Below are 21,168 nucleotides of genomic sequence, written 5' to 3'. Positions count from 1 at the left end.
CATCTGCTCTTTGCCAGTGCATCAATACAGAATTGAACCTGTTTGAATCTCTTGCTACACAGTTAGATCAGTGCTTTTTGAGGTATTTCTGCCCTTTGTTCTTTGACAGTGGATCCCAGGTGTAGACTCCTGGGAATAAGCTATTTACTGTCTCATGCAGTCTCAAAATGATTCAACCTCCTGAACATCAGTATGCAATTTTATTAGAGCACCCCTTTTCTACTATGGCCTGCTGCTAATGCAGTGCATATTCAGATACCAGCTTCTGCTAATGCTTGTGAGGAATCTTGTCCATTCCTCACAAGCAAAAGCCACAGGTTCTGTAATATTCCTGAGCACATGAAGTGAAAATGTCCTCTTCATGTCACACCAGAGGTCTAGCTGGGCTATCATATGTATCAACTAAATTTAGACTTTGATAGAAAAAAGTTGAGATCACATCTCTCTTATGAACGCTGCAATACAGGGAGTTGATTTGAGACTGCAACAGCTATTTGAAAAAGAACTCTCAATGCAAAGAAAATTCAACCTGTTTCATTCATCTAAACTGGTCTTCGTTGATTATGTTATTGTAAAGCTCTGCTAAATTGCACATTTTGCATTGTATTTGAAACCTAACATACGCTGGTTTAATCACCTGGATACTTTTGAAATTTTCATTTAATTTAAAAGCTTCCAAACCAAGATCTTCATAGCAAAACTTCCAGGTATTTTTTAATTGCGTTTGCAATATAAGACTCATTTTAATAGAATGTTCATCCTACCAAGTCCCATGGGAATTACAAGCTCTTATTATTTTGGCTTCACATCAGCAAAAGCTGTTTACTGTATATAGTTTGTTAAAACCATTTAATGGTATATAGTCGTAAGGTCGGTTTATAGTAACAGTACGGATTTAGAGAATTTAAAAGGCACTGTAAACATGTGATAGCCAACAATAACCCGGAGGTTCCTTTGTTAACCTTGCTCTGTTAATGGATTACGGGGCCGGCGACGCCCCAGGTGCTTCATGATCCGCTCAACCATCAAGTCACATCAGCATGAAAAAAGATGGAGCTTCCGGAAGCTTTCATAATAAAAGCACACGTAAATGTTGAGCCTATTCCGCGCTGTATTCCCGAAAGCCGTTGCGACGACCGGTTGAACCGAGTCTTATTTTGAAAGTTTCCTCCCGAGGTTGTTTCTCTTGTGTGTAACTTGACACCAAAACAGTGACGACTCACCTCCGTCAATTCGCTGAGGTGCGGTTGAACAGATGCACATCACCGGTCAGATCAGACGGGAAAAAGTCGAAGATTAGTTGGATTGGATTCGATCGGCCCCGGGATCGATTCGACATCACCACAGACCCAACACCAGGTAAGTTTCCGTTCAACAGATGAACTCTTTATACATGGGTCTGCAACTCAATGGACAAAATCTTTGCCATAGTACAAGAACCGACAGGTTGTAAAGTATAAGAAACATACGGTATGCCTTAGAAATTAACCTGTTGGTAATAAACTAATTAATATTATTATTGAATGTTAAAATTAATTTATAGTGTATACCTTTTCTGTTAAATATTAATGATTACCTCTTTTTATTTTTTTTTATTTTTTATTGCTAGTTTGAGAAACGTGTAAATATTACACCTCACTGGTCTATTGCTTTTGTGATGACGAAATACCACTTTAGTATTATTACTCTATTTATTTCTCATGAGTACCACTGCTGCTAACAATGGTATTAACACACTCACTCTGACTCCCTTTTTTTTTTTTCTCACACACACGCACACACACACACACACACACACACACACACACACACACACACACACACACACACACGCACGCACACACACACACACACACACACACACACACACACACACACACACACACACACACACAAACTCACAAATAAACAAAGGAGGCCTCTGAGGTCTCACTCACACTGCTGCTCACTTGAATGTGTTCTCTACTTGTCTCCCAGAGCTGAGGCTCCATTACCATGTGTGAAATCCTCTGCTCCACCTTCCATCATCCTCACTGCTATCTTTTTGCGTCTTTTCCACAGTGAAATGGATTTGCTGCCTGACGTATGGAGAGAGGACCTCTGGCTTCCTCCCGGTGTGACCTGGAGAGACATGGAGCAGCTGGCAGACTCTGAACGGCCACTGCCTCAGGACCTCCTCATCGCTCTGCCTCTCGGACTGGGCTTTGTGGTCTTGCGCTATGTATTTGAGAGGTAAAACACACTCACCCTCTTTGTTCTGTAAAGGTGCAGCTGATGTGATAGTGAAATAATAGTCATTATCTCTGTGGATATCTGAAATATTTCCTGTTTAAGAAACACTGTCACCGTTTTATCATACTGTACATAGAATTAACAATAGTTAACATTTCATATTATTCTGCTATTGTCTGCTGCTTTATTCTGGGGGTTTTTTCTCTGTTGTCACAAATTAGTATTAAGAATATGGCTATCTTAATGGTTCATACGTATATGTTTTAAAAAGCTGCTTACTCTTTTTTTTAATATGCTTGTTTAACATTTGAATTCCTCTTTGGTGTCCAGACTTTTTTTCCCACTGTTATGTTAATGGTGTTTTTATCTTAAACAAACACTGTAATACTACATGCCCACGTACAAGGTCATTGTCCTATACACACTGGTTTGTCGTCTTCTGTACCACGTGTTTTCTATACATACAGTTTTGACTTAATTTATCGCAGTTGTTAAGTATTTTTCTTTGACTGGCTTTTAAATACTTTGTTACTCATATAAATAAAAACTGTAAAATAATACAGTGTCTGTCACTCAATGGTGTTATTCTTTGTTTAAGGTGTCTTTTGTCTTCTCTGCCTCCAGGTCTCTTGCCCCACCCATGGGCAGATGTTTAGGGGTAAAGAATAGATTGCAAGTCAGTCCAGTCCCATCCCAAAAGTTGGAGTTGTTTTACACCCAGAAGAGCAGACAACCAACGCAGGTTGGTGTGAAAGGTCCCAGCATTCATGCAGTTCAGCTTGATCTGGAGCAGATTTTAGTTTACTGAGATACAATGAATTTTTTGGACAAAATAAAGTCTCAGTGGTTCCTTTTATGCATTTACTTCCTGCTGTCAGTCAGACTTTCTTTTGGCTTGTTTTGTTGTCCTGACACACCACAGCATGTCATCTTTTTTCCATTTAGATGAATGCTTATATTTGTTTTGGCTAAGTTTTGAATGCTGGATGCACTTCCTGCTGCAGCCCTCTGCATTTATCTGGGCTTAGGACTGTCCTATAGTTGACACTGGACATGCTTCTAGAAAATTATTAACATTGTTTCAGATAGAATCTGGATTAGAGAATTTATTATATCCCCAAAGACCACTTCTTTGAAAACCTGCAGATGATAATAAACATTACACCTTAAATTCAATGCACTTATCCATCTTAAACTTTTGTATTTTATTATAACAATGCTTTGGGTGGGGGACACCCGTGTTCGTTCAGTGGACATGGAATTTAAGATGTTCAGCTAGAATGAATATCTGCCTCTGTCCATTGTCTCTTCTCTGACATTAGTTCCTCCTTTAAGCTTGCTATCTGTGGTTGAATTATCCTCATTATTCTCCCTGTATCTGATTTCTTTCTGGTCATTTTTGTTACAGACTGACATAGTTAGTTTGATGTCACTGTGCGGCAAAACCCAGCGGCAAATTGAGATCTGGTTCAGACGTCGCAGGAACCAAGACAGGCCCTGTCAAACCAAGAAGTTTAGTGAGGCTGCGTAAGTGCTTTTTTTTTTCCTACTCTGTCATTCCCCTTCAGGTACTGATGGATTATTCCATAATTTTGTCTGATATTTTACTTCAATAAAGTATTTCCAGTTTCTGATATTGTGTGTTTTATCTTGTAGTTGGAGGTTCTTTTTCTATCTAACATCCTTCATGGCTGGACTGGCGTGTTTGATAGACGTAAGTTCACAAAAATGTTCATTTGTCAGTAAATGTGAGATGATTCATTAAATGTTCAAGTTAATGATGCAGCTTGTTTGTATTTCTCTATCCAGAGACCTTGGTTTTGGGACCGCAGAGAATGTTGGGAGCAATATCCGAAGCAGGTGAGAAAAAAACAACAACTTACTCTACATATTCTGGTTATTATGAATAATCATTGTATCCTGTTGCATCATTGTATACAGTTCTACTTCAAAACTGTTCTCTATTAGGGAAGCCTTGCTGTAAGTGAATGTATTGATTATTTCAGTGTTTTGAACAGTGATTGTTGTTTTGGTTGTTACCAAGATTTGACTAAACTATACTTGAGTGTTATGAACCTGGGTGGAAGAAGAAATACTCTAATTTTGTTTTATCTTTTAATATCTTTGAAGAATTTTCCATTTTTGTAAATAACACAAAATCTACTTGATGGATTCTCATTATAATGTGTTTGGTATGGTTAATGTGAATTTGGATCCAGGTGTAATTTAATTACACATGACTAGTTTTTAAAGCTTGAGTGAAATTCATTTGGAAAAAAAGCCAATTCAATGTGTTTTTAAGAGGATTGATATAAAACAAACCTGATACATTTGATATATTATCCATTTAATGAAACATAAAACAAACAATACTGAATTTCAGAGATTTAGAAGGGAATTCTCACCCAGTGAATAAATAAATCTAAATAAACAATAAATTAGGGGCCATGAAGAGAAAGGCAGCAGCATCCGTTTCCCTCCTGTCATTTTGATGTGGTCCCAGCACGCCTCTGGTGTACGGCCAACTTTGCATATTATACACCTACAATATACTGTTCCTCATTTACATTTTTTATATTTGCAGTTCCACTGTTGTTAATCAGCGTTAGCTGATATGTCTCCACGTTTCTGCCACCATCACTTATCCTTATGTTTTCAAATCACTTTTGGCTTCTAAATGATGTTTAATCCACAGCCGATGGAGAGAGCCCATTACTGGTACTACATGCTGGAGTTGGGCTTTTATGTCTCCTTGCTCCTCAGGATCACTGTGGACATCAAGAGGAAGGTGAGTCGTCCTTCAACAATCTGGGCTTTAGAGGAAACAAATTAAATCGTATTTGTGCTCCTGTACTTCATGGTGTGTCCTTCTGTTTTAACGAGATTATTAACTCAACACATGGTTAATAAGTGACAGTAAGAGCAAGAATTTTTATAGTGTTGACCAACCAAGGTCATTGTTTTTCACTGAACAAATCTATTTTTTGCTTTGCCAGGATTTTAAAGAACAGGTCATCCACCATTTGGCCACCATCTTCCTGCTTAGCTTCTCTTACTGTGCCAACTACATTCGCATCGGCACCTTGGTGATGCTGCTTCACGACTTTTCTGACATCCTGCTTGAGGTGCGATTTAATCTCACATAACTTGTGAAAAAAGGATAGTGTAGATGTAATAGGTGTGGATGGGCAGGAAAGAAGACGACCCATGAACAGGTCTCCAGTATTTAGTCATTTAGTCTCCTCACTTCCTTCTTCTATGCTTCCTCATCAATCCAATGCTTCCTTGTGTAGAGGCTCACACTAATCATCAAATGCATACAGTGTAAATACAATATAAAACTGTATCATAACATATATCTTAACATGGTGCACAATTTACCCAAAGGAGTCAATGCAAATTAGGTGGAAAATGTTTGATTCAAGGCAAAAAACCTCAAAAAGGTGAGAAATAATAAGTAACAGGTCAAACAGTGAAGTCTGGTGGACAAAAATAGAAAATATGAAAATGAATTCTAACATTCAAAAACAAAAAGATACCTACAGGAGACAACATTCATTTAGTCTTCTCACTTCATCCTTCAGCTCATCTGATCCTAAACATGCAAAAATAACACACTATACCCCTCCATCTATGGAAACAGGAGGTACAGAAGCCACCAATTATGTAGAAGGCAATTTTCATGGGAAATGTAAAAGTAAATAAGAATAACATTAAAGTAAAATTTACTCAACATCATTAAATGAAAAGTAAAATACTCAAAAACAAATGACATAAAAGAATTAATAATAAAGTGCATTTTTAACTGTGTCACGTAGACTTAATTTTTTCAATTTGTAGGTAATGCAGCTTTCATGTAATCAAAGAAGACAATTTGTGTGTCTGTGTAGCCTTCCCAAAGCGAGAACAGCAACCATCAATGTTGTCGGCTACAGTAGCAGTAGTCGTCGGTATCATCTTGTTTTAAATGAAAAAAACAAAGGATTTAACTTGAGAAATTTCTTCAAGAATTTTGTTTTTTGGACTGAGTGAGTTATCACATTGGAAGTCTTCATAGGTCATATGAGGAGCAGTGGTTGTGTGGATAAATGCAGTCCTTTGTTTATTTATATTTGTTGTGGACATATTTACCTGTAGATCTATTAACTTTATCCCTGTGCTCAGCTTATTTTGGTAAGTTTTACTTGTTGGTGTTCTTGCAGCTCGCCAAGATGCTCAACTACGGCAGTGGCTGGAGGAGAACATGCAGCAACCTGTTTATAGCTTTTTCTGTGGTCTTCCTTGTGACGCGGCTGGTGATTTTTCCCAGCAAGTAAGTTTCCTCTTGACAGGTTTGTTGTTGTTTTTTTGTTAATTTTTCAGATAGCCCTTAAACATTAGCTAAACCATTTCACTGTTTTCAGAATCATCCATACCACTTTGGTGCTGTCCATGGAGAAGTTTGATCCCTTTTTTGCCTACTACTTTTTCAACATCCTGCTGCTGGTGCTGCAAGCTCTTCACATCTTCTGGGCTATCTTAATCTTGCGTATGGTCTATAAGTTCATGAGGGGCAAGGTTAGAATCACTGCCAAAATTTTAATTAAGCATAGAGTGTAATCTTTGCATAGCTCATAATTTAAGTTTATTATCCAATGTTCTATTTATAATATGTGTTAATGTGCTATGTGAATCTGCTTCTGCCTCCAGCTTGAAAAGGATGATCGCAGTGATGAAGAGAGTGACACTGAAGACGAAGACAAAAGTGTGGATCAAGAAGGGGAGTGTTGTTGGGAGAAAAGTAAAGACACCCTGAACTCCAAACTGTCGATGCTGACCAACAACTGTGTTGTAAATAACTTGACCAACCACAGGACGTCTGTATCAGGCAGAATGCGCAAAGCTCAGTAAAGTCTTGATTAAATTTTTATATAAAGTTTTACAGTCTTACATTTTAAACACTGTACGCAATTAGCTGAATCATTAGTCGATCTAATGCACACATATAGCAGAAAATACTTTCAGTTACTTAAATCTAATTCCTTTAAACTACTATGCATTCAAACCACAGATGGGGCCCTGATTTATAGGGCCAGTGCCTCATCCTCCTGGCCATTTGGCTGTTTCCAAGGAGCTTCTCTTTACAATCTGTTGTCCAGTAGTCATAGTAACCCAGTAACACAATAATGCATAGGCATGTCAGTGTGTGTGTCACTGTCATTGTGAAGTTCAATCAGGGCATCATTAGTGTCCAGTTCCTGTATAATTTTTTTTCCTTTGTAGCCCACAATGAAGAATGTTTATACTGTAGTACTTGTCATTAAGTTCCTGGAGAACATGTATTTATATGAACTGTAGATATAAACCAAGTAGTTGATGAACATTCTTTATAGACTGTCATGTTTTTGTGATATTATGAAATAATAACTTTGGTCAACATGTAGAAGATTTTAAATAAATTAATAATTTTACTGTTGATATCTTTTGAAATTTATTTTTAATTATATTTTAACTGTTTTTGATGACTATTGCAAAGGCATTACTTTTTAAAAAACTTTTATTTTTGTTTATTTGTTTTACACAAAGCAAAAGAGGTAGAATAAGTTTTCATGTTATGCGCATATCCACATTGCAAGCCACAACAGTCTAACTAATACTGGAGTCATCATTATGAATAGTTTTATGCACACCACAGCGCCCCCACGTGGCTCGGACAAGAATGACGTGAAAAGATTTTTTTTCTGGAGGACCGCAATATAAATAAGTATAAATTGCTCTTGTTATCAATGGTCGTTATTTATTTTTTAAAAAGATGTATGAAGTATTAACCATGTAAATCCACATTCAAAATGGATTGAGTCGTCATTAAATTTTATGACAAATCTGATTGAGGTTTAAATGAGAAATGGCGAGAGTGTAGGTTACTATACAAACAAGTATCCCTACCGCCCCTTTTCTAATCAAACACGCAATCAGTTAGATTCATGAATGTGATCATTGACCCCAGTGCCTTGCCATTGAGTGTGGACACGTCGGGTCCCGTAGCCAAAAGACAACCAATAAATCACAACGAAGTGTCATTTCTTTTATATGTTTCTACACAACAAAACAAAAAGCAGGATGGGGTGATTTCAGTTTATAATCCATTTCTAAAGTGACGTTCTAAACCGCGTCCTGAGCTGATGTCTGTCTACATTTCATAATGAAATAAATTGGAGCGTAATTTAAGTTCGTCTCTGTGGCGCAATCGGTTAGCGCGTTCGGCTGTTAACCGAAAGGTTGGTGGTTCAAGCCCACCCAGGGACGGGTATTTTCTTTATCAGCGTTTATGCGTCACGGTGTCTTTATTTCGACAGCATCTGTAAAAAAAAAGAAATGCACTCCACATATCAGACTGTAACCACAGTGACTGTATACCAAAATTCAGGGAAGATGCATGTTTGTTTAAAACCATAGAGGAAAGTTAACAATCTAGTTGAAAATCAAATGAAAATGTGTTAAAAATGATCAAATTTGACACCGGATTTTTCAGTCAATTATTAACACCTAGTATTTATTGTTTTCTTTTACAGCAACATCATATTCACATTTCAACATTCAGCATAAATAATCATGCTGGTCATGTCCTTATTTAATGAGTAATGCCAGGCATTCAGGCTTTGCTTCACATCATCACATTCCCATCTCTCTCATCTCAGTTAACATTTTATTTTGTATGTTGGGACTTAAGTCAATTGTGAATGTTCCTTTATAGTAAGGTAAATATATTTCAAGTTAATTTATTGACTCAAACTGTGTGGTTTGAGTCAATAAATGAACAGAGAAAACAACACAATAAAGCGCAGAGGAAAAACAATACAATAAAGACACAATAGGATGACTGAATGACTGTATTCTTTGCTTTTATTTCCAGACTGTAATGAAAACAAAGTTTGAGACATAGAGATTACCTGGTTCTCAACGGCCACAATTAAATAGAACAATAAGGCTTTAAAACAAAAATACAAACATATTACACACAGTTCAAGATAATCTGCTGAAACACAGAAGGCGGAAAAGGTCTGTTAGATTCCCTTTAAGCCTAAATCAGCTATTTACTGCATTTTATATGAAATGACTGATCCGACTGAGTCATCGCAAATGTCTGATAACCTAAATTGTCTCATATCAATATCTGTAGCATTATTGATGACTACCCCGACTGTAAGTAGTGCATGAATCTTACCTATTAAAATCTACTTTTGATCTTAAATTCAAAGTTGTTTTTTTTAAACAGACGTATACAGTATGATGTGATGAAAGGCAAGCTGCTGAAGACCGTATCAATAATCCTGCTTTTAACGTTTGATCTTTGGTGTCAATATTTAAATATAATATTTAAAGTCAAAGTGTGTGTCTATGCTTTACCCACATGCCTAAAACAATTTACATGCTATTTTACTGACTTTGAATATATGCATTGCTTATTCATGGATGTACTCCATCCATGGCAGATGATAGATCATGCATGTGATTTCTACCATACACAGGTTTACCTCTGTGCAAACCAAACTTTGACAGTAATAATGGAGGTTGAATGCAGATCTCTTATATATCATTTATATCTTGTACCATTTTTAATTGTGTTCACTTCTCAGTGAAAACTCCTTCTATTTGCATGAACTTAGTTGTTGGTAAAATGTTAAAATAACACCTGATAGTTAAAGAAAGCAACAAGCAAGGCCTCTCATTTATAACACTGTATCACTATTTTTTTGTACAAAAGTCAAACTAATGAGAAACTACAAGCACCACTGTAAAGCACTTACTTTATTGTAATGACTTTTACCCTGAAAGCGACATGAAGTGTTAAGATTGGACAAGCAAAGCCATGTTTCTGCTGTTGCTGCTGCTGCTTAGGCCAATGCATACAGTCCTTTGCTGCAGCTCAGCGGAGAAGCCCCCGCTGCAGTCGAAGTGGTTCCTATGCTTGAAAAAGAACCTGGGACGAGCTCCACCTGCGTTTACTCCCCTGCTGCACTGGCCATTAACCTGTTCATCTGTAAATCACTCTTCCTGTTTCTTGAACTTTTATTTGTTGATGAGTTTAACCAGGCTCTGACGGAGGTCATTAAGATCAAAGATCTTGATGTCCAGAAATTCAATGGCCTTCTGAATTTCAGAGTCCATACGATCCCGTTCCTCCAGAGAGTTATTCAAATTCTGCTCTGAGTTGTGGATGCGCCGCTCCAACTCTGAATTATGCATCTCGGTCTCCTACAGACAAGAAGAGATTAAAAAAGATTAATAAAACCTACTTTCGCTTTGTCCACAGCATGTCATCCATTTCCCCTCTTAGATGAAGGCTCAAATTTGTTTGTAAAAGTTTTTTATGCTAGATGCCCTTCCTTCCACAAACTTCTGCATTCATCTGGGCTTGGGAAGGCCTAAAGTTGAGGTGGGCTTATTGAACCCAGGGTAGCATAAATGCATAAATACATTTAATTATATTATTATTATTATCTCATAACATTAATTATCTCACTCCTACCCTTAATCTGTGGATGGCCTCATCCCTTTCACGTTCTATCTCATGGTACTCTGCTTTGTTGCCTTGCAAAATGTGGATCTCCTGGAAAGGGACAAGAGATACACTTTGAGTTCTGGGTAGTTGAATATTTCACCAGTAACCGTGATGAATATTGTTGCATTAAGGAAACTAAGGACCCACCTCATCTTTGGCCTTCAGTAGAGCCTCCAGCTCCTCCAGGGACTTGGACAGTTCGTCCTTCAGCAAGTCACTGGGACCTTGGCCCCCGTGGGCCTCCAATTCAGCCACCTTATAAAATACACACACACACACACACACACACACACACACACACACACACACACACACACACACACACACACACACACACACACACACACACACACACACCAGCAATTTTAACAAGGCAGTCAGAGACTGCAACATCCCATGACACCTCTGAATTCACCATTTTACCCTGACCTACACATTTTTGTGCCTCTGGCTTCCTAAAAATGTTCCTTTTTGTTTTGTGATTATATCTCATCAGGTTTCAGAGATATGTACCTTAAAGGTATACAGCGCGTCGTCGTTCCTTGCGGTTAATGTGTTCCAGGAACAACTCGCGATTAACGAATTCCGCAATAGAGCCACAAACTATTTATCATATTATTTACGGTAATTTAAACGTTTATGTGCCCTCCCCATACTGATATTAAACCCCCTTCTGTCTCTATTACCTTTTCCCACACTCTCATCGGCTGTTTAAAGCACTTTTGTGTCTCACGGAGGTCCGACATTCACAGAAAGTAGCACACTTCTGGATGCCGTCAGCCAATAGAATGCACGCACGGTATCACATGACTGCTTACCAAAAATGAGTACAAAAGTTGAAATTTGACCTTGACCTAGTTTTCTTAAGGTCAGGCTTATCATCTCATTTTCATCCCCTTTTCATCTCACTACGTTTCTCAGTTTTTCCTCATTTTATTTTTATTGCTCTTTTGTGTACATGTCTAGTTTGCCTTCAGGGAAAGAGGAACTAAACCTGCTGCTCTGTCACCTGAGGCTGAATCAGAGGAAAGAGCAGAGCACATCTGGAACTGTCCTCACATCTGTCGGTGACAGTTTGGATGACTTTAAATTCTGTGTGGTTGAGAAGAGGAGGACCATCGGGAAGAAAAAAAAAAGTGAAGAAATAGAGGATGCCAGCTCCCTCTGGTGATTTTTCATTTTTTTCCTAACTGGGGCATTGAAAGTAGGATATTGCTGTCCTACAAACCCCTCTTCCTCTCACACTACCCCAGAGACGTGAACCATTTTCAGCCACCTGGTCCCCTTCCTGAGATAGAGGGAATCGGTGTAAATGAATTTCTTTCTGTGGACCAAACAGGTCAGACTGTTTCCAAACAGCAAACAAGAGGAGGAGAATTTAAACAAGGTGATCAATATTGTAAACACAGCTCATAATAAAACAAGATTGAGGTATTAAAGCATGAATAATTGAGAGGTGTAGAATCGTGAGCCTCGGGCGAGATGGTTCCCAAAGGAATGCGCTCCCAGCAAAGATGGAAATACATTTTAATTAATGAGCAGGGGGGGGGGGGGGCAGAGGGACCTGCATCCACTGCAACCTGAGAGGTGATCCAAGCGTGAAACACCTGACTCGATGCATTTACACCAAAATCCCAGGTGGTGAAATGCGACATTCACTGTAGACATGGTGAGCAAATTCAGCCTGGAGAACACCCTGGATGCTGCTGAAGTGTGTTTGTGTTTGGCTCACTAATAATCAGATTGTCGTAGAGCTTCTCAACTACAGCTCTGATGGTTAGGTGTGACCTTGACCATCAGCCCTGCCCTGCAGGTTGAAAGTGTGAAGATGGTATACTGTGGAGGCTCACCTGGTCTCTGAGTCTCTCCGTCTCCTCTTGATAAGCTGCCAGCTGTTTCTTCCACTGCTCCACGTTAGCATTAGCCTCATGCAAAGCTGCCACCAATTTGGAGTTGCTGTCCTGCAGCGTGAAGAGTTCAGCCTCCAGGTTCATGTCGCAAACTGACCTGAGAAATACAAGCCAAAGTATGAATCCATGATTTCACACTAGAAAAATAAAATAAAATAAATAACAATAATAATAATAAAAATAAATATATATATATATATATATATATATATATATATATATATATATATATATATATATATATATATATATATGATCACATACGATCATGATATGATTATATAGCAGCATCTCCTATTATGTGAACACTCAATTCATCCTCTCTGACTCACCATAGTTCCTGTGTCTCTAGAGCTTTTCATTCCTAACAGATCACTATGGCAGCCATTCAGCAGCTTTGTGTCACAATAATTTCACTGCAGGTTCACAAAAGCCTTGTGGGTGGCTCAAAGCACTCAACAAGGTGTTTGGAGGCCTTAGTTGATTTCATGTATGAGTCAACACCTCAACAACAACCTCTTCAGTTCTTTGACAGGCTTAGCAGATGGAATGACACCAAAGTATGATTAAAACGAAAAATGAAAACTGCGGAAGTACTCCGTGGGCATGGCGAGGAAGGTGGGAGTTGAAGGTTAGGAATTACCTGAGTGTAAACCACAGTATCAAAGATAAAATCAGAACCTCATGACGCCCAGTTGATATTAGAATTGCCCTTTTTTTCACCAAATCCAGAGTCATTTGGTAAACTAATAAAATTACTAAAATATTTTTTTAAATTTAAATAGGCCCGTGGGCCACATCTGGCCCTTTGTACATACCTCTACGTCCCACCTGAGGTCAATCATAAATTACGTACAGTACACACAAATTACATAAATTAAACACTATAATTTCAAATAGCCTAATATAAATATTGAGTGTCTTAGTCTTCTGATTAATAATAGTATCAGCTTTTCAAAATATGCCTGTTTAGGTTCTCAGTTATCCAGGTCATGGTTATCCAAAGCTGTTTAGGTCAATCCACTGGATGTTAAGAAAGTTCTTGAAGATGTTTCATCTCTCATCTAAGAGACGAAATGTCTTCAAGAACTTTTCAAATTATATTTAATTTAGTGCATTTTGCAATGGAAGAAAGTTGAGCAGAATTAAGTTCAAGTTATCGGTGTGACACAATTCAGGTGTAAAAATGAATTGCCCACCCCTGCTCTACACTGTAGCAGAGGACTAAATACTCCCTGAAGACTCTCTATTAATTATAGTTAATGGCACATTACATGTAAACGTGAAAGCGCCACTGCTACCTACTGTAGTGGATGTGCTATTACACTTTATCTTATTAAGTCAATGAAAAAGCAAACGATTTTCTGATCTCAGTACTTCAATGAACAAGAAGAAAATTGTCTATGGTCTCTTCAGCTTCTGTTCTGTCCATGGATGCTTATTGTGTGTTATTCAGTACCCTTCAGAGAGCATCTTTTTAATGCGCTCCTTTTCAGAGGATAGGGTGATGTCGGCGCTCTGGCTGCGGAACAGTTTATCCTCTGGGCCGTTCACACACATCACCGGTGGAGACTGGAGTTCATCCGAGAGGTCCTGAGAAACACATGAGTAAATGCACTCGAACAGTAACACACAATAATCCCAACAGCACAATTATTCTGATATCAAATCTGACATCTATAGTTACAAGTCACATATTACATTTCAATATATTTTGAAATTTTAAACTGAAAAGAAAATATAATTTTGAAACTAATTGCAATTATTTAAGTCTCTTGAAATTATTGCAAATATATTATATTGTCATTTTTTTTTGTGATTTTGAGATTTGGACTTCATTAGTATTTGCACATATTCTTTCTTGATTTAAACAAATGGAAACATATTCTGTCTTGCAAGGTGTCAAAAGCAGAGACTCACCTGAGAGAACTAGAGGAAATCCATCAGGTGGGTAAAATAGACAAAGACAAAACAAAACATTAACACATGTCATCACACCTCCCAGTACATAAATACCAATTCTCAAACATTACAAGCACAGCAAGCACATCCATGTCATTAGTCATGCAGCAAAGCTCTCCACCTCCAAATAAATCAGACACAATAAATTGATGTTATTCCTTGGTGCTTTGAATTCTCCAATGAGTCATTAATCAATAAATTCCTGAAGTGAGGTACGCATCAGATGGAATCGGCTCAGCCGTAACATCAGAAAGAACAGGACATGTTCTTCACAACCAAGCAGATGTGACTGATGGGTAATTATTCTCTATTGATCAGAGGAGGCCCTGTGCTGACTACATTTTCACCGTTACGCTGCTGATGTCAGAGGCTTCTGGACAGAAAACGAGGATGAGCTGCATTGCTGAGTGGCACAGAATAATTTTACCATCGGCCTAGTTTGCCTCACTTTGTCTTCCCTCTGAGACGAGTGACCCAGCTCATGTTTTCACTTTCTTTTCTGCCCCATCCCTCATTTGTTCTGATCACAGCAGCGCTGCGTAGAGAGCTGCAGAGTAACAGAGGTGCATTTGTCCAACCTCGTCCGTAGCTCTCAGCGTCTCTCTAGGTATAATATATCTAATTATCATGTCATCACTAGTTTTGAATGTCTTGTCTGATATCTGTGGAAGTTTGCTCTACATATGCCTTCATCATTTCTTTTCATCTTTTCACCCTCAGCTTATTTAAGAGTAGACTCAAAACCCTCCTCCAATGTATTGAAGACATATACTTTGATAGATTGGGAATGTAGAATAACCATTTCTAATAAGAGCAGTATTTTCTTCCTTTTTAAATTGAAACTTTGCAAACACATGAGCCCTAACCAGAAGGTGTGTCTTTTCTTATTTGACTTTTTTCACATTGAAGACATTAAGATGTTAACCTCAGATGAGAGTGACATGAACCAAAGGTCTTGTTCTGGTGCATTGCTCAAAAAAAAGTTCCATTTATTTTAATGAAATTTTATTATTCACGTATTTTCTTATTGTGGACAAGTGCCCTTTTTAGATAATTTGGTATTTGTATATTTTCTCAAATCCAAAAAAATGAGACAGGGTGAAATTTGTCTCCAGAGTATATTTAATATTTAAGATAATTATTGCTGATGTATCACATATGTATGAAAAATGTGATTTTGAAGGTTTATTTTTTAGTTTGAAGGGCATATGGCTTCAACTGATGATCCATCATAATTTAGGGATTAATAAGCATGCTTTTTCGAAACTTTAGAAAAGAATTTTGACATGGTCTGAGAGAAAAACATTTAAGTGGTGACTTTTGCCATTTAGAGCTCCTGTTGAGTTATTTGATCAGACGTTTAGGGTCTATTAAGTTATAAATTGAACAAGTATGATCTGGTTAATGACCAGTGGAGGGGAAACCAGTCTGTCAGTGGTTTTTCATTCCGGGGTAGCTCACCTGAGGAGCAGCAATGGTGAGCGCTGTGTTGGCCAGTTCTTTATCTTGTGACTTCTCTCGTGCCAAACGAGCTGCATCTTTAACCTCCTTAAACTTTTCATAGAACTTTTAAAAGAGAGCAGTGATTTAGTATTGAGTATGTGACGCAGTAGTAATACGTTAACAGAAACCAGAGCTTTAAGATCTGTTTCATTTGCCTGATGGAGTTGTTGCTCCGTAGCAAAACCGAGACCGTACACCGTGTTGGCTCGGCTGTCCGCCCACTGTCCAAACTTCTGGGACGTCTTGGTGAATGTCATGCTGGGTGTCACGGTGCAATTGATGATGGCCTACAAATGCAGCAATACAAGTTGTTTCAGATGGGATTATACTCATTAATAAAGAGTTTAGCAGCAGATCTGAAAACATTTCCTGTTCAAGGTTTATTCAGAGCAGCAGACAAATCAAAGACAAACAGAGCAAACACCATAAGGCAAGTTTAAACAAACCAGGCTTGTTCCACTTAAGTAACATGTGCAGGAGAACCGGTCTGGTCCGGAGTCGACTGATTGTGAGGCTCAGCATCAATTATTGAAACAGTGACCTAATGTCAAACACACGGTTTTACTGCTGATTGGTGTAATGCTGTGATTCAACTTTATTAAACACAGTTCTTTAGTGTAAACAATATATGGTATGTGATATCAAACTATCTATAAATAACCTTTTTATATCATCCCTATTGTTGCTACAATGACCAGGTTTACAGTCCTAGTGTTCCCGGCTGACGATAGCTTAGAGAGTCTTTCACATCTCTGTGGATGTGTTTGACGTAACCCGCTGGACGTTGGCAGCAACAGCAGAGATAATTCTGCTGCCAGACACCAGTCCGAGTAGGACTGGGCTGCTGGCCGACCAAATGTCACCCCGCACAGCCTTCTGGGAGGCAGAAATGTGGGTCAGACCAGAGGTACTCAGAGGAGATAAGAAGGACCCAACAACCCCCCGCTCGCCCCCTCCTCAGTGATGCAGTGGCCTCCCTTTTCATAATCTAAACCTACAAGTGTACAAGAAGGACGCTCTGGCAGCTGAGTTGTGGAAACCTGATTGTGGTTTTGTTTTCTTACACATGTTATACTACAGTTGGTGATAAGGAAAAAACTTTTCCATCTTGTTTACATTATTACTTCTTTCCTCCATTCTTTCAATCGTAACTCTATTGCCTTCCCCACCTCACCTTGGTCCCGCCCACGCTGATGATGCGGTAGACGTTACGATTGGCGTCATAGAAGAAAGACACAGTGACAGCATGTTTGCTGGCGGGGATCCAGTTCCTCTTGGTGGTGGGATCGATCTGGAATACATGAGCGCGGGAGCTGAAGATCGGCTGCTCTCTGGAGGAGGAAGGAGAGAGATCAGGACAGGATGAGCATCTGTGGAACCCTTTCTACGTACAATGGTTTATAATCACCTGAAAGATGAATTAAGAGGAGGATGTTCTGTATATTTTGGATGTAAAAATCAAGACAGAACTTGCGGCACAGAGTAAAATCTGTCGTTGGTCATAGTTTGAGGTTCCAAAAATATAAAATTATCTTCTGTTAAAACCCCATTATTATGACTCCAATTGCATATTTCCATAAAAGCACATCTCCATCCGTCTCTGGTGTTGGAATCACCATTTCGTTTCCTCCCATTTCTTTTCCCAGCAGCGTTCACCACCCATACAGGGCTGTGACATGATGATGTAAACCGAAAAAAAAAAAGAAGCTCTGAACCTTGTTCCGAATCATTCATCCGACACCCTCTGCTCTGCTCCTGCCAGTATTTCCAGAGAAGTATCCCGGATACAAGTAAATAAAGCAACAGAGGCCTGTTGTGGGGTATGAACAGCAGATCTGTCTCTCTCTAAAGCTTGAGTGCAGTCATGTTTTCCTGTGCTTTGATAGAAAATAAAACATCTGCTAGGATTCATTCTCTGAGGACATGAATGTCTCAACCAAATTTACGTCAAAATGACAAATATTCCACTAGGAATGCAAGTGGACCAAACCCAACACCCCCATTCCAGCATGGGTACAAAAAACCAGCTGCAGATCAAAGCATTGAAAAGGTCAAAGATCAGTTGCGATGTGGTGGGAGATTCATCCCAGTGAAAAGAAACAAAAATACGTCTCATCATCATGTACAGAAGCGTTCATCAGGAGCCTCTCATTTCTGAAAGGATTTATTCAAAATGAAAAATGTCTTAACCGTTACACCTCAACCGTATTTATATCATGCACCTTTTTAAAAATATAACTAAACAAAGTTCAATCAACTTAAACAAAAAGTGTGCCAACATTGGACTGAAACAAAACATGTAAAACAAAACGGGTTAAAACTTTCAGTTGGTAAGATTCATTTGGGAATGCCACGATGAGGGAGATTGAAACCTGGACTTGTGGTTTTATCAGGATTCCAAATGACAGATTCTAAACCCACTGGAGATGATTTGTGATGCAGACCATGCTTATATTGATTTCACTCAGTGATAGAGACGTGACAAGATGGTTCCCTCTGATAAAACCATTGCCAAATGGAGGTCTCGGCGGTATAAACCAGGACACTCCTATGCATCTCTGTGAATTGCCGCAGCTACTCCCAATAGAACTGTATTCTGGACAGTCATTATACATTTATATCTGACCCCATTAGTGACACAAATACAGTAATGGTCTCGCTGTCTTTTCTCACCTCAACTGACAATGATAAAAACACTAAAAACAAACATTAGGCCGTTTGGGCTCACACTGTAAAAACACGGAATTGAATGGTGGTATTTCAACAGCTGACCTACTCTGGTTTGATAAAACCCCACGCTATAATTCTCCTTCTCATCCCACAGTAATCCTATCTGAGACCTCCTGGTGCAACCAGTAATATATTGATCTAAGGACAAACTGGGAGGTGACATGACAGTTTACTTGAAGCTTTTTCTTAAATTTGTTTGCTACTTCTAGTTATGGTAAAATACAGCTTTTTGTGGTTGTTTTTGTCAAATATCTGTACGATACTTGACAGATTTTTTTTTAAAAAAACTGGGTGCAAAAGTAGCATGTGCATATTAATTTTGGAGTGAATCTCGATAAAGAAATGGGTCTATGATTTTTTTTCACATTTTAATTCAATATTCCTAATGGAATACTGTATGACAGATGTTCCTCCACATCTGTCATACAGTATTTAATAAAGGTCATTTCTAGATCTGGATTTCTGATTCCTGTTCAGCCCTGGATCTATGAATCACTGGGTGCTCGAGGTAATATACCAGCTGATGTGCACAGACTTGAGCATGAAGTAATGCTTTGGCATTCTGAATCTAAAAAATCTTGTTATTATTGTTGTTATTATTGAAGTGCTTGTTGGTTCATGAAGCAAATATGTTTAAAAATTCAAATGTCAGGCTTTACTGCGGCACGGCAGAAAAATAGTCCATGTGCCCCAGTGAAATGGGTAGTGAAAAGGCGCACACTCACTTCTCATGGATGATCATCTACACAAGCTTCATCCTCAGCAGATGTGGTCTATAGGGCTTAATGGGGCTTCTGAGCACAAGAACAGCTTGGTGTGATTGGATGGAGCACATTCCTACAACAGTATCCACAAGCTGCTTTATTGGGTTCACCAAATGTCCTCTAGTCTGATCTATCTAAATCTTTTACACACATATGTTAAATGTTAGACAGATTTATAATTAATGAGGGAAACATGCTTTGAAATTGTCATAAAATGATTTGTCTGAAGGAAAGCAGAACCAAACCTGATTTCCTAGTTATGTTGAACAAATCAGACCTAATCACTTTTTGCATGATCTGGGGGAATAATTGCTTAAAGTGCGAAAGAACCATTATAATGATTAAATAATCTAAAAACTCTGAGGTCAGTCAGAGGGAAAAATGTTTGGTGATAGTTTTAATCTAACCTAAATCTGTCTCTAGAATCTACTAGAGCCTGAATAAACAAAGGGAACACCTGGCATTAAATTATTATTATTATTTTTGATATTTTCAAGTTATTTTATTATCACATGTTAATGTCTCATCATATCAATATGAAAACTAACTTGCTATGATAACTTAACATTTCATATCATCACCTGAGAAGTTTTAATGTGATAAAGTCAAAACATTTCCATCATAACAACTGAATGTCACCTAGTCCCAAGTCAAACAAGAAATTAAAAAAGCTTATATGACTCAACCATATTCAACTGGCTTGCGTGGAAGATTTTAGGCAATAATTAATGTGGAGTAGTTTGGCCTTTAAAAGTCACAAGGACAGGAAATGAAATGTCATGAAGGAGGTAAATATGTGAAAGCTGCTCTTACCTTTCTCTGTGGAGGGGAAACATCTTAGCTGACTGAGGTTTCTCCTCTAAAAAAAGAGTTGAAGCAGTGTGTTCAGAAATTGAGCACAACACTTGATCTGAGCCCTCATTAATTCTCTGAAAGGACACTTACTCCATACCGACGTGAATCTCCGTGAGTGGAATTTGGCCACCAGATTCTTTGTTCTCCGAGGACACCTTGAAGGCACCACGAGATCAGCTGGAGCCGCTCAGTCCGCACCGTCCCGTCCCGACCCCCCGGGATTCGACGATCACCCCCTGCCTGCGGGGACCAGAGTCACAGCCCATGGGAGATGGAGCCTCTGACCTCGGTGGCAGACGCGGTTCCGTGACGGTCCATTTCCGACCGTACCGCCGCTCGTCCTCACCCCCCGTCCTCGTCGTGGTTCGGGGCTTGGCTCCTCCGGCCGGCTGCCCTCACTCAGCAGCCAGAATCAGCCGTCCGTCGCGCACCACCTGCCGGGTCCGCGGGCTCCGAGCGCCGGGCAGCTGCGTGTGAGCGGGGAAACTGTGTCAACCCGCCGGCAGCCAACGAGCCGGCATGCGTGGATTAGAGCTGACCGCCAGTCTGCGTGGAATACTATCCCGAAGGACAAGCCGTGACCTAAAACGGCATCGGAGTAATTCTACTGGCCAGCGAGGACTAACATTAATCCTGGGTTTAAAATCAGATGTGTGATCACGATTTATAC

At 39.0% G+C, this 21,168-nt stretch overlaps 2 protein-coding genes and 1 non-coding gene across 3 annotated transcripts; 2 read left to right on the top strand and 1 right to left on the bottom strand.

Annotated features, from left to right (window-relative positions):
- Positions 1-1,224: 1,224 nt before the first annotated feature.
- Positions 1,225-7,647, top strand: LOC137612368 (ceramide synthase 2-like). The gene is made up of 11 exons (XM_068340863.1): positions 1,225-1,359; positions 2,062-2,232; positions 2,857-2,974; positions 3,641-3,759; positions 3,889-3,946; positions 4,042-4,092; positions 4,928-5,020; positions 5,229-5,357; positions 6,435-6,544; positions 6,636-6,789; positions 6,922-7,647. Exons 2-11 carry the CDS (start codon positions 2,066-2,068, stop codon positions 7,120-7,122), a joined length of 1,200 nt encoding a protein of 399 aa, XP_068196964.1. The 5' UTR covers positions 1,225-1,359; positions 2,062-2,065; the 3' UTR covers positions 7,123-7,647.
- A 796-nt stretch (positions 7,648-8,443) lies between these two features.
- Positions 8,444-8,517, top strand: trnan-guu (transfer RNA asparagine (anticodon GUU)). Its single transcript has one exon. It is a non-coding gene; the product is annotated as a tRNA-Asn (tRNA).
- A 579-nt stretch (positions 8,518-9,096) lies between these two features.
- On the bottom strand, positions 9,097-21,086 carry LOC137611756 (homer protein homolog 3). Its single transcript, XM_068339841.1, has 10 exons — positions 20,589-21,086; positions 20,457-20,502; positions 17,324-17,480; positions 16,305-16,436; positions 16,108-16,212; positions 14,144-14,301; positions 12,625-12,781; positions 10,922-11,029; positions 10,742-10,822; positions 9,097-10,467 (listed from the first exon to the last, which is right to left on the bottom strand). The coding sequence occupies exons 2-10, from the start codon at positions 20,477-20,479 to the stop codon at positions 10,282-10,284; spliced, it is 1,107 nt and encodes a 368-aa protein (XP_068195942.1). The 5' UTR covers positions 20,480-20,502; positions 20,589-21,086; the 3' UTR covers positions 9,097-10,281.
- Positions 21,087-21,168: the final 82 nt, after the last annotated feature.

The sequence above is a fragment of the Antennarius striatus genome, chromosome 18, assembly GCF_040054535.1.
Source record: "Antennarius striatus isolate MH-2024 chromosome 18, ASM4005453v1, whole genome shotgun sequence".
Lineage (NCBI taxonomy): Eukaryota > Metazoa > Chordata > Actinopteri > Lophiiformes > Antennariidae > Antennarius > Antennarius striatus.
Note: the sequence above shows the minus strand (reverse complement) of the source record. Positions and strands in the feature narration are given on the sequence as shown.

Coding starts and splice junctions, on each gene's coding strand:
- LOC137612368 (XM_068340863.1), top strand. CDS start 2,066: ATGGATTTGCTGCCTGACGTATGGAGAGAGGACCTCTGGCTTCCTCCC. Junction 3,760..3,888: donor AAGAAGTTTAGTGAGGCTGC/GTAAGTGCTTTT, acceptor TTTATCTTGTAG/TTGGAGGTTCTTTTTCTATC. Junction 5,021..5,228: donor CTGTGGACATCAAGAGGAAG/GTGAGTCGTCCT, acceptor TTGCTTTGCCAG/GATTTTAAAGAACAGGTCAT.
- LOC137611756 (XM_068339841.1), bottom strand. CDS start 20,479: ATGTTTCCCCTCCACAGAGAAAG. Junction 17,481..20,456: donor TTTCCCCTCCACAGAGAAAG/GTAAGAGCAGCT, acceptor TTCCTCCTCCAG/AGAGCAGCCGATCTTCAGCT. Junction 16,437..17,323: donor TCAGCGTGGGCGGGACCAAG/GTGAGGTGGGGA, acceptor CTGCATTTGTAG/GCCATCATCAATTGCACCGT.